We start from the raw sequence: 12,755 nt of genomic DNA, 5'->3' as shown, positions 1-12,755 counted from the left end.
CTTGTACTTCAGCCCTCTAGCCTACTGAGCTAAGCTGCTCTCAGCTGTTTTAGAGTCTAATCTAAATAAATCTAACAAATTTAAATGTCATTCTCTACAAATTTCCTTGTAATTAGCATGAGGAATGAGTGAAGCCATGCATTTGTAATTTACACTGATGAATCTAACGACATCCAAATCCGAATTAAATTTAAAAATAATTTAAAAATTACTCAAAAAGAGTCAGAAAAAAATGTTAGTTCCCTTCTTCATTTCAGGTTTTGATTCCAATCGATTTTTAAGGATTAGGACGAAGGCAATAATGCACTTTATTAAAACAATGCTTACTAGCAAGTCATTTTAATCAATAGACAATATCTATGGCAATGCTATTGGGACTGAACTAGCTGTACGAAAGGTTCATTCACAGGGTGTTCTGCTAGACCTGGTTGTTAATTCCTAGACAATGATGATTATTGCATTATTTCATCGGAAAGTATTTTAATTAACGGAAGAATAGGAAAGGTTTTTGCGACTGGAAAAAAAGTTTGGTTCAGTGTGAAATTTTGTTTTCTGGCCATTCGGCATTCGAAGATTCCACTGTATTAAAACTAGGTATAAAGTGGTATAAAAGCAGCACATGAAGGTTACAAGTTTTCTGGAAATGTTGAAGTAGAGTGCAGACCTCAGTGCTAAATCAATAATTTGCTTTGGCCCTATATCCTATTTTTATTGCCCCCCCCCCTCCGATCTAAAGCATTAACCATACTGATGCTTGTTTTGTTTGTTACTTAAAACATAATTTTGTCTATTTAAATCGACTCATCAGTGTCTAATAGACAAAATTACGAATTATATGTCTGCTGGGAGGAGATCACAACATCCAAAAATCATTAAGAAACCAGTGACCTCAGAAACTGGTCAAGCAGGTCTACTTATAGACAAATTATTACAACTGAATTGGCATGTTGGTCAATCAATTGTAACACCCAGGTGCTTCTCGGCTTGACCGATGAGAAAACGATCGTTGTCATCTTCACGTTACAAGCTGTAGCAAGGTTTGCATGCTGTTTTATGATTAAGTAAAAAATATTTTCAGATGAGTAGATTTGAAATGGCGACAATAGGGGTTTCAGTTTACTAAGTGGATTTAAAACTTACTAAATTCAGGGAACAGATAAGATAGTATAATACTGTCCATACTCCAAGTATCGAAATGCACGCCATCATGTCAGGATTCAATATTTCGTCATTAATTATGTCATCATCAGGAATCAGGGAACAGAGAGTGCTTATACCGTAGTAAGTTCCTCAAAATGGAGATAAAAACCAAAACATGCAGTTGTGTACGTAGTATGCAGAAAATAAACGCAAATTTGGTTATTGCGATAATTAATAGTCACCAAAGTCATTCATTGCATTCTACCAAATTTGAAACTAATCAGACTTGCCAAATTTTAGTTATCGTGGTATGATAACAAAATGTCTGACCCATCGCCGCTGTCGTCATCGTTTATGATATTAAACTAAACAAATTTAATTGAAAACCGATTAATTTCTTTTTTTAATCATTAATTAAATACTTATAGTTTTTAAATGTACAACAGAGTCCACACATCCAAGAAGAATGAAGAAGCATAGTACAATAATAGTATGGTAGTAGTACACAAACACTCGCTCCTAGGCCTAGGCCGGATGACAAAAAAGCCCTATCCTTCTAGTCCTAGGCCTAGCTAGGACCAACTTTTTATGGTGGCGATGTTTGTTTAAATGTCCTGATTTAGTCTCTGTATGATAGGCCCCAGAAATACAACAAAACATACAAGTAAATGGTTTTCTAAAACATAGTGATCTAAATGTGTGGTTTAACACACATAGTAATGTAATTAGTTTGAATCCATAAAAGATAGCTTATAAATATTTTCTGTATTATATCTGATATAATACACATATTACTGTACCGACATCATTCCACTTAATTCCAATGAAAAATAGAGGGTGTGCTACTTTTTGAACTAAAAATAAACTCAAATTTACAGCAGCAGCATGCATCGCATGTGGGTGGGATATTTCGCCACCAATTTTGATTGGTCGTGAAATATGATCGCAGTCACGTAAGGTACGGTAAACAATATCCACAAACACTGTCTCTTATACACATCTAGATGTGTATAAGAGACAGGTGCAGACCTTTCAATTTGGTGATTTGTACCTACTTTTTAAACTTAGTAATACTGCATGCCGAGCGGTTGACTGAATTCGTTGGACACTTAAGTTGTAATAGTTTGACTCAAACAAGGTATAAATGTGCTTGAACATCCAACAAATAATGTATTGAAATGAAATCTCATCAAGTTAAGTACAATAAATTTGCAATTTGACTGATCAAAGAGCTTTAAATAGAAATAACTGTCCTGCCAGGCAGCTATTTAGCTCCTGGGTGGAAAGATGCAATGCAGATGAAGTGCCTTAACTCAAGGATGCAAACAAGTTATATTATTTATATATACATATATATACATATATATGTTATAATTCTGTCATGAATATATGAGTTGACTGAATAGGTTTTACTTGGAATTTACATGTTTTTTCACTAACAAATCAACTGAAATATTTTAACACCAAAACCTGACTTTTGATAAATGATTTTCAACATACTATATTTTGAAGATGTTTTACAAATTAATTGTAAATTTCAACATACTGTATTGTAATATATGATATGGTTGTGTGAGTGTCTCATGAATATTCATGAGCTTAGGAAACCAGAGATGACTATAACTGACTTGTATAATATCTTGTATTTGAATTCATATATTTTTTATGCTCAAATCTGGTTAGTACCAAACATGAGGGAAGGGTGAAATTACAGTAAATTTTTCCCTGGTGTTTTTTTTTTTGTTTTTTTTGGTTTTAATAAAAATAAAAAAGACAGATATGGAGAGATAGTAAAGATTCTATTCAGTAATAAATTCTGAATGAAAAACATTCTCAAAAATTCTAAAATCTCATATAAACAAAAACAAAAAACAATGAGATATAAATCTAAATTTGAAAATACAATCATCAATTTTTTTTTTGTAAACTATGCATTGTCTGAGTATAAGCCTACATTATGGTACTGTACAGTACAGATGAATGAAAACCATCTACTTATAATATACAGATGTTGTTTTAAATATAATAATTAAGATTTGGTGTAGCCACAAGATCTCATGTCCACTTACTATGCTTCCATACCTCATACCAGCTTATTCATATGTAAAACAAACAATCGATAAACTTTGTAGAATAATAAGTTAATTCCATCATCAAAAGAAATAATGGGCTTCAAATAATATTTTGAAAAGTAGTAGATTTTTTAAATATTTATAATTATGTCAGTCTTATATATCAATGCATCATGCTAGATAACATTGTGTAATTTGATTCTTTGGGTAAAAGTAAATTTTAGCAATATGGGTGTCCAAAATCAGAATAAAAGAAAAATAGTACATCATCCTCCTTATTCTCTTTTTAAATTCTCTAGTGAATATTATCTGAAATCTTTATATATTTGATGCTAATAGTAAGCATCTAAAATTACATAATATTTTCTGTTCTAGGAATTTGTTTAATAGATACAGAATTTTATTTTTTATTTAATTTACATATTTTTATTTCATCTGTCTTTATTTTAGGTTTAAAATTACGAATGCTACTCTAATGATGTAACCTGTATTATAATTTAATTTGTTCATCCTTCTTTAACCAGTTAGTGGAGGAGGACTCAATATGAGACAGAATCTAGCACGCCTACTAGATAGTGATATAATATATTAAAAGCTCTGTCCAATTCTTCATCGCCAGTATCATCTGCACTATAGAAAGTGTAATAGGTAGCATCAATATCATTCTATATATAGTCTGCTCGCATTAGCAAAGTGACCCAATAGTTTCAACTTTAACCATTAGCCTTTACTCTTAATAGCTTGCTATTTGGCACTTATCCTCGGTAATGTTTCCCCCATTTTCATGGGAAAAAGCAGACAACACTTGTCTGCATTCATTAAATGAGTATATTCTACTATATACCTTTAGCAATTTCATAATTACTACTGTGGTTGAGAATTAATTTTTATCAAAATATTTCTCATCTCAATAATTTAGGCCACTTACATAATTTACCCCTTTACATATTCTCAAGTTCTTCAATAATGAACAGAAATATCGAACATGTTCCCCACAGCCCAGTAATGATAAACATACAATATTATTATTATTTATTAAGGAGAAATCAGTAAAAGGAATGCTAAACTTCTGTTCCCAAGACAACAAAATATCCTCTTTTGTTAAAAACAAAATTTTAACATTTGTTATATTTGAACACCGACATGAGCTGCTTTTATTCAGATTGGAGGAATCATCATTGCCTGTCTGTATCATCCTTGGTAGTCAGTCATTTTAAATTGCATTCTGGGTAATTATTAGGTCATACATACAGCCCAGTATCTATACGCAACCGCGTTTCATGTGGAGTCAAAATTTAGTTGATATGTGATTCTTATTTTGATAATCTACCAATGATAAGATAACCGCTCCTATCTCGATTTTCAGAAGAAACCCACCCAAAGAAACTTTTAGGTTTATAGGGCATCAAGGAAATACTAAGCAATCAGTTATCCACTCACCAAGCTTCATTTCATGGTTAAATATCAATGTTCCCACATAATCAGATTTCCTACATCAACCAGCACTCGTTAACAGTACTGGAAGCAGTATTTCCCCGATAAGTAACCAATCGAAGTTATATTACTAAATAGAACATTGCATGCGACAGATACAGGTGCTACAAAAATTGTCATATAATATCATTATCCTCGACAGTATGTAAAATTATTTCTTTCCACACATAGCTATTAAAACAGTTGCCCCAGCACTTTTGTCACATTTGGGAAAAGCCACTGACAAAATGAATCATATTCTTAGAAATTTATGTTATAAATAGTTTACAGCCAATTTTGGTGCAGATTTTGTGAATTCAGTCCCAACCGACCCAAGGTTATATGTATTTGTCAATTGGATTGAGTCTGACCTGGTCCCGGTAATATTTAGGAGTGCGCTAAATAACCGTATGTGTCAGTTACTGTTTGTCTCTTAATTGTAAATATTCTATTTCACGTACACAAACCATTAATTTGCACCGATGATGTAGAAAAAACTCGCCCACACAAAATTATTTAAACATATTAATGCTTGGAATGAATTCAACAAATTTTATCTGAACTAGCTAGCAGGTGTTCTGCACTGTTTGTCCGTTTGTCACTGTTGCCTATTAAGAAAGACAATCATGTTTTTTGTTGGTTTTTTTTCAGTTCATTTATTATTTATTTGTTGTACTTTATTTTAGATGGCATACCCAATACAATTGTTTTTGTGAATAAATCACAAAAGTTTTTGGATTCTTTTTATGGAAGTTATTTTGCTATTTTAGTTCAGATAAATATCAAAATAATTTTCCTAATTTGTTTAGTTTGTGATCAACAAAATTAGTAGGGTTTTTTTTACTTGTGATATGGATTTATCTTAATGTTTGATATACCCAAACACAGATCTTTTTTCTTTAAAATCTTTTTTAAAAAACACTGTATTCACATCAATATGACACTTAAATAAAAGCGCACATCCATACCTCATCATCAATGCCTATCTGTTTTACAAATTACATAATATTTTCAATAAAAGATTTTTTCAATATATACAGTATAGACTATACAGCTATACAGACACTAGCCTGTACTTTTGTAAATTGTGGTAGATTTATAATATAGGCATTACCACTATACGCTTTCACATTTATTATCCCAACACTGGAAAAAACACATGAAAAATGGTAGTGATGTTTTGTCCTACCTGATGTGTTATCGTACCGAATACTCAGTACGTCCCCTAATACTATCGAAAAAATTCGCGAGTGATTCGGGTGGGAATCAAACCTACGACCTCCAGGTATCTAGCCTGATGTCTTAACCACTAGACCACCGAGCTTGCGCTTGGTGACTAGTGATGAATCCAATCCCCTAGTAATAGCGGTTACTGCAAGTGCAGCGGGGAGAAGGGTTCGAGAGGGGGGTTCCTCCACCCACGAGATTTTTTTTAAAACAGGAACCTCTGATGACACACTCAGACTGTGACAGACATGTGTTGGCTTGGCGTGGGCCTATTTTTATACCTTTTTTACTGACTGCGGGCAAAACTTCACTAAAAAATGAATTTTGAAAGAAAAAATGCATATGCATTACTCTAATTATTATAAATCATGGAAAAATATTGGTTTTATGCAAAAGAATAAAAAAAATGAGAAAAACAGACTATTTCTCATAGGAGATTACCATTTTCTCGAAGAATTCTTCGTTACTAGGCAAATTCAAAGGTTGTAGATCACATTCGCCGGAATGCTCTCGCTTTTATGTATACTTTATACAGTCAAAAAAATGCGCCCTCTCTAATGAGATTAGTCTTTGTTTTTCGCATCTCGCGTTTATGTTTGTCTAAATCTCGATCAGAATCAGTTTTTTAACATATTTGCAATAATTCCTATAAAATATTGTATTTCAGAAGTGTACAGTAAATACTACCAACGGAAAATATCATGTCGGCTGTTTTTATGTGTGATAACAGAACCTAAACCAAGGTAAGGCTAGGCCTAGCCTAGCAGTTTTGGATAGGCTAATATTTTCGGCGCCTACTATATTTCTTCACAGTCCTATCGCAAAATCAAACATGAAATATCCATCCGCATTTATTTTTTGTGTGGAACACAAAAAACTGCAGTCTTATTTTAATTTTTTTCAAGTTAAGGAATGTCTAAATTCAGTTAAACTAGCAATTTTGTATTATATTTATAAATCTTTATAACAAATACAAAAATCAGATTTTTCTTAACAAATGAAATTTTGCCGGGAATGGGGCTTTTGGGTTGAGGCAGAAACCGCAAATAGAGTGCCTTGCCTAAGAACATTAAACAAAATTCACAGCGAAGGTTCAAAACTCTGACCTCAAGTTAAAGAGTTGAGAATTTCAACCGCTGTGTCAACCGCTCTCGTTCAGTTTTACCATATGCAAAATAAATAATATTAAAAATTAACAATAGAGAGTAAATTGCAGATATCCTTATCGTCTCACTTGCAGAAATTTCCAATCAAATACCTTTCAATGGCATCTACTTTCAAGGCTTCCATACAAGAAATTATTGACGAATACAACCACATTCATGAAACCATGGCAACAAATAATCATCGGTGGAGTAATCAATTCCAAGATGATTACACATAATCAAATCGACAATATCGGGTGTACCATGTATTAATGCAAATTTTGATATCCTTGCTTTTATAATGTTTTCCCCTCTTTCAAAATGTGATAATCAGTAATATATTACAGTAGAATTGAATCTATTATTTGAAAAAAATAATGAAATCAAAATTTAAATTGAAAAGACAGGAACATTTTTAAAAGATAAATAATAGATTACCCAAATAAGAAAGTATAATACATACTCCAAGTATTGAAATACACGCCATCGTGTTGGGATTCAATATTTCGACATTAATTATGTCATCATCAGGAATGATTACCCAAAAGTATGAGGACTCAAGTTTCTGCAGGGATATAGTTTTAATAAGTATTTTAGATGGTTACTCCCTTAAAAAATGTTTCTAAGCTACTATCAGTGATATTATCATTTAGATTAAATAAATTTAGAATATGAACTGAAAACTAATCTTACTTTGGATGAAATTAAAATCTTTAAAATGGGGAGTCATAGAACAACCTTTATTAATTCAACATTGGGTTAAATACTAGTCATTGATGATTATATTCTGTACTTGTTTATGTTATTAATTATCATGTTTAATTTCATGTATGTTATGTAAATAAGCCTATATTGTTTTCTCACCATCATTAACTTATAATTATCGGTAATTATATTCCTATCATCTTCAAATTTATTACACAATAAAAACATCCACTTTAAAGCCAAATGCCTTTTGTAATGGCCTTTTTCCATTGTTTATTGATTTTATCTTATTGTCTTTAATATGATACTTATTCATGGAATTGAAAAGTTTATGTGAATTGACAAAAAAAAATGCCACAGTAATCCAAGAAATGAGGATGGAGTTATTATTGTCAAATGTCAATATTCAACATGCTTAATACCTCGTTGTCTATACTCATCTTTATTAAACTTTATCCATGATTTATTGCTACCAACATCACTGTTGGTTTCATCAAGTAATAACTACTTGATGTCTTAATGATAGCAATTGGTAATCAATAGAAAATCACTGGGATTCTTATAATAGCAAAACAAATCTTATTTCATTGTTATACTTGTTTCCATTGGTACTCAGAATGATTTAACCCACGCAATGTAAGAACACAATAACTAAAGAAATGTACGAGATTTCAAGCTTTTTTTTTTTTTTACCATATTTATAGAGAGAGGGTGATCCTTCCAGCGTATCCTAGAAGGTCGGCTGATATTCAGGGACCCCCCTTTTTTTTTTAAATAAATAAAATAATGTGATGCTTTTATCAACGAAGTCTCTTTATAGGCCTGTTTCTGCTGAGCAAAAAACATGTGTTTTTAAACGGCTATCAAAAAACATGTTTTTTCGCAGAAGAAACAGGCCAAAAAACAAAAACACAGTTAGGAATGCGTTCTTAAAACACATGCTTTAACACGCATTCGTTACAGGGTTGGCGTTCAGAAAACATGTGTTTTTTGGTACACTTTTCAGCTGCAACACAATACCGTGGTAGTCATGACCCGTCGGTGACCCAAATTGACCTCTTCTTTGGTTTGATCACTTGTCCACTGGAAATTCGGGGCAAAGAAAGAAAAATTAAACCAGCGGGATGACATGCTTGAAGATTTACTATAATTTTTTCATACTTTCGCAGTGTGTTGTTTACTTCTTTCGCAGCATGCGCTGTAGCTCGCAGGAAGGAAAGTCAACTTCAACTTCCATTGGTGTTCGTCATTATAAGCTCCGCCCACCTGCCAATGCTCGCACTACCATGTTTTTATTAGTTGCAATTTTCTTAGAAACGCGTTCTGAAGGAATTTAACTGTTTAAAAAAACATGTTTTTGGCGTTATTCAGCAGAAACATGATGCATAAGATAAGAGACTTATCATCATTCATCAATATCATAATCATCACTATCGTCATTATCACCATCACCATTCTTCTCATTAATGTAAGGACTAATAATTAGCATGTTAAGTGACTTTCTTCACCCCTAAGGGTCACTTTGTGTCTATGCTACCCAGTAACACAACAGATGGATTAAAAATTCATCATATTTATTTCAAGCAACAAAGTATGGTACCATAATATAAGAGAGTGAAAACCAATGCAGTAAACCAGATTACTCATGTTTGATTGAACAACAGACAGCATTATTGTCTCCCTCATTGCCATGGCATCACTATCATTCCCCTCATCAATCGTCAACTATCTTACTATCATCCCCTGCACAGTTAATATCGACATAAACATCCCCCTCCTCCTCCACATCATCACTCTATCACTAGCATCATTCAGTACACCGTTACCACCATAATGATGTCAGAATTGATATCCATCGCCAGAAATATCATCTGCCTCCACATCAATGTCATAATGTCATTCTTCTCGTCAATCACCAATATTGCAATCTTCCTAATCGTAACATTACCCTTCTCTATAGTCACCATGCATCTTTACCACATAAACAATCAATTACTATTATGTCTCTTTGTTTACAGTCACCCAAGGGGATAGATATCACAAGGTGTATACGTTTTCCGACAAACACCAGGCAAATGTGGGCTCGCCTTAAATTGTTATCATAGTTCCTTGCGTATACAGTAAGCTCACGTCAGATATAAGCCCAACTCAGGTAATAAGTCCATCACTTGTATAAAGCCCACCGGCTATTCCTTTTAGAGGTTTTGTAAAATGCTCAACCCATGTATAGGCCCATCCCATTTACATTAGAATCTGCATAATTAAGCTACCTACTCCCAGGGCTGCCCTAACAGCGGCCAACAAAAAACAACCATGCTGTTCACAGCTAGTACTTTCATGTTTTTACTACAGTTCGCCCTCAAAATCAAGACCACCTTTGAAACCTGAATGTTTTGGGTGGTCTCAGGATTCGGCCTCCCAATTATTAGATGAGCCTTGGGTTAAAAATTATAGATGGTTCTTTGAAAAAGTGGTCTTGAATTAGACGGTCTTGGAATTAGAGGGGTCTCGAATGGAGTGTGTACTATACTTAATGAATGATTTTCTCCCTGAAATCAGCTGGCAATCGGTATCAGCACTTGTAGCAAAATAAAATGTGATGATAAAGCTCATTAAACCAGATCTTTTTGAGATGCCATTTTCAATCTAGGGAACCCACGCCATGCTACAAGCATTGTTTGCTTTTTCTTGTATTCAGGTATAGGCTTACCCGCAAACATGAGCCAAATTTCATGTTGAAGTATATGGGCTTATACTTATATATATAGAATATGTAAATCTGTTGACATCTGTAAAAATGTTAACTTACATGTGTACTGGACAAGAGTTCCTTCATGATGTAATTATCAAAAATCTGTCTTGCACTTTTTAATCTCTCTTCATCAGAGTCAAGTTGTTCATATTTTTTGATCTGAAAAGAAAACATTCAATAATAATTTAATAATAATCACAGACAATGATAAAATTACTAAGATTCACTGATTATCGGTAGGGTAAATAAAAGATGAATGTTGTTGTTATGAAAACTGACAACTGTCAGGCAATAATCAAATCTATGTTCAACAAAAATAATATAATTCAATGGGAAAGGTAGTACAGCATTTTCCATCCAGGTTCTAAGCCTTGTAGTCAGGAGTTCCAACCACATGCCAGAGATGGCGCAAGCAGGAGAGCCAGGTAAGCTTGCCCCTCGTCAAGAAGAAAAACCACAATTTGTCATGGAGAAAGAAATATATGTATTTTCTACATATTAGTAGACTCTGAAATTGATTAAATTTGCCTTTGAAACACTTAAATTGTCATTTCAAAACATTTTGAGTGACGGTGACATCCGACCATGCCCACTTTGCTTTCATCAGGGACATCACTCCCCATGTCGGGGGCATCGGGCCCCCATCGAACATATCCTGGCAGAACCCCTTCAACACGCTGATCATTCTCGGCTGGCCATGCTTACATACCCTTGCTGCCCCAGTTCATCAATTAACTAGATGTACAAAAATAATATAATATAGTTGTAGTTTACAATGGCTGAAAAAATTTAGTTAAGACCAAGCTATAACATAAAACTGAAAAGCACTGGTAATTTAAGAATTAATATCTTGGACCATTCGCTGAGATTATAAGAGGTTATAGCTAGATCGTAATTCATTTTTAAAATACATCAAAATAATCAAAATATACAGCTTTATTTATCGTTTCACAAGTGTATCTTGAGAATAACATCATAAACTATAAAAGTACATGAAGGCATTTACCAAAGCATGAATGGTACATAATAAATTAAGACGTATATAGATTTTTTTTAATCTGTATTTTTGAAATACTTTCAAAGGATACAAAAAAAATGTGTATTTAGCAATAAGGTTCTGCCAAAAAACTTTAAAGCAGGGAAGTGAATAATAAAATTTAGTATGTGCTGAGGGAACAAAAAATGAATAGAGGGCAGCCTTAGGTCGTCACTTGAAATCCAAGTGGCAATGTGAACAGGTCAGTAATCATATTCATAAATACCTCATACTTATTAAATTTTGATGAATATAAAAATTTCTTATTGAGAGGCCTATTCATTGTGGCAACAGAATTTTTTAGTTTTTTTTTTTGTCAAATAATTTTGAATATTGCATAAATAGTATACTTATATTATCTTATACATCATTATCATATTAACGAATATGATCATTATTAGTATTTCAATCAACACAAAAACTAAATCACATCATTATTATTGCTATCATTATCACCATTTTCATAATCATCACGCTTAATCATCATATCATCTGATTATGATCATTATTATTAACACCATCTTCTTCACCTTCATTGCCATGACAATCACTGCTCAAAATCATCACCTTCACCATCATATCATTTTAATCCTGTGTCATAAATTGAATAAATTATCAACAATAACAGCAACAACAGAATAACCTTTAAACAATATTTAAACCATGAATGGACCGCTCGTAATAGATACCTGATGTCCATACTATTAGCTATCAATGGAGCTGTAGCCCAACATATAATTATCAACTCAACTCCCTATCGTGAGCCCTAAGCAGATGTAGGTGGCTAAAAATAGACCTTATTACATTCTATATTTGGAGCACTAAGGCTAATTAAATGAGGAAAGCTTCTAGAATTTGATCTGTTCATTTACATACTACTGGTGCAGATGAGGCAAATTATGTATTAGAACCTCACATGAATTTATGATAAATGATATCAGCATTTGAATAAGCGATATTGTGTCAAAAGCTCTGACCAGATTATCAAATTTTCTTGTATGCAAATATTTTGTCATGATATGCCTAAATATGGTCATGGTGTGATGTCATCATGACCATATTTATGCACGACACATAAAATTTGATAGTATGTACAGGGCTTTAAGAAGCCTAAATTATCTATAACAAATAAATGTTTTAATACTGTCTTATGAAGCCGAAAATATCTACAACAAATAAATGTTTTAATACTGCGTCTTAATGAA

General features: G+C 32.8%; 1 protein-coding gene across 4 annotated transcripts in view; it reads right to left on the bottom strand.

Annotated features, from left to right (window-relative positions):
- Positions 1–12,755, bottom strand: part of LOC117116954 (beta-adrenergic receptor kinase 2-like) — a 118,820-nt gene that overhangs the window by 65,816 nt on the left and 40,249 nt on the right. For all 4 annotated transcript variants that reach the window (XR_004446842.1, XM_033261098.1, XM_033261101.1 and 1 more), the window contains exon 4: positions 10,572–10,673. Coding sequence is in view for 3 of the 4 variants with exons in the window: in XM_033261098.1 (XP_033116989.1) it covers positions 10,572–10,673 (102 nt within the window). In the remaining variant the exon portion in view is untranslated. The remainder of the gene's footprint in view (positions 1–10,571; positions 10,674–12,755) is intronic.

This window comes from Anneissia japonica, unplaced genomic scaffold (assembly GCF_011630105.1).
Source record: "Anneissia japonica isolate Jap-2015-1 unplaced genomic scaffold, ASM1163010v1 scaffold287943_len491860_cov182, whole genome shotgun sequence".
Taxonomy (NCBI): Eukaryota; Metazoa; Echinodermata; class Crinoidea; order Comatulida; family Comatulidae; genus Anneissia; species Anneissia japonica.
The sequence above is the reverse complement of the archived record's forward strand: the minus strand, read 5'-3'. Positions and strand labels throughout refer to the sequence as shown.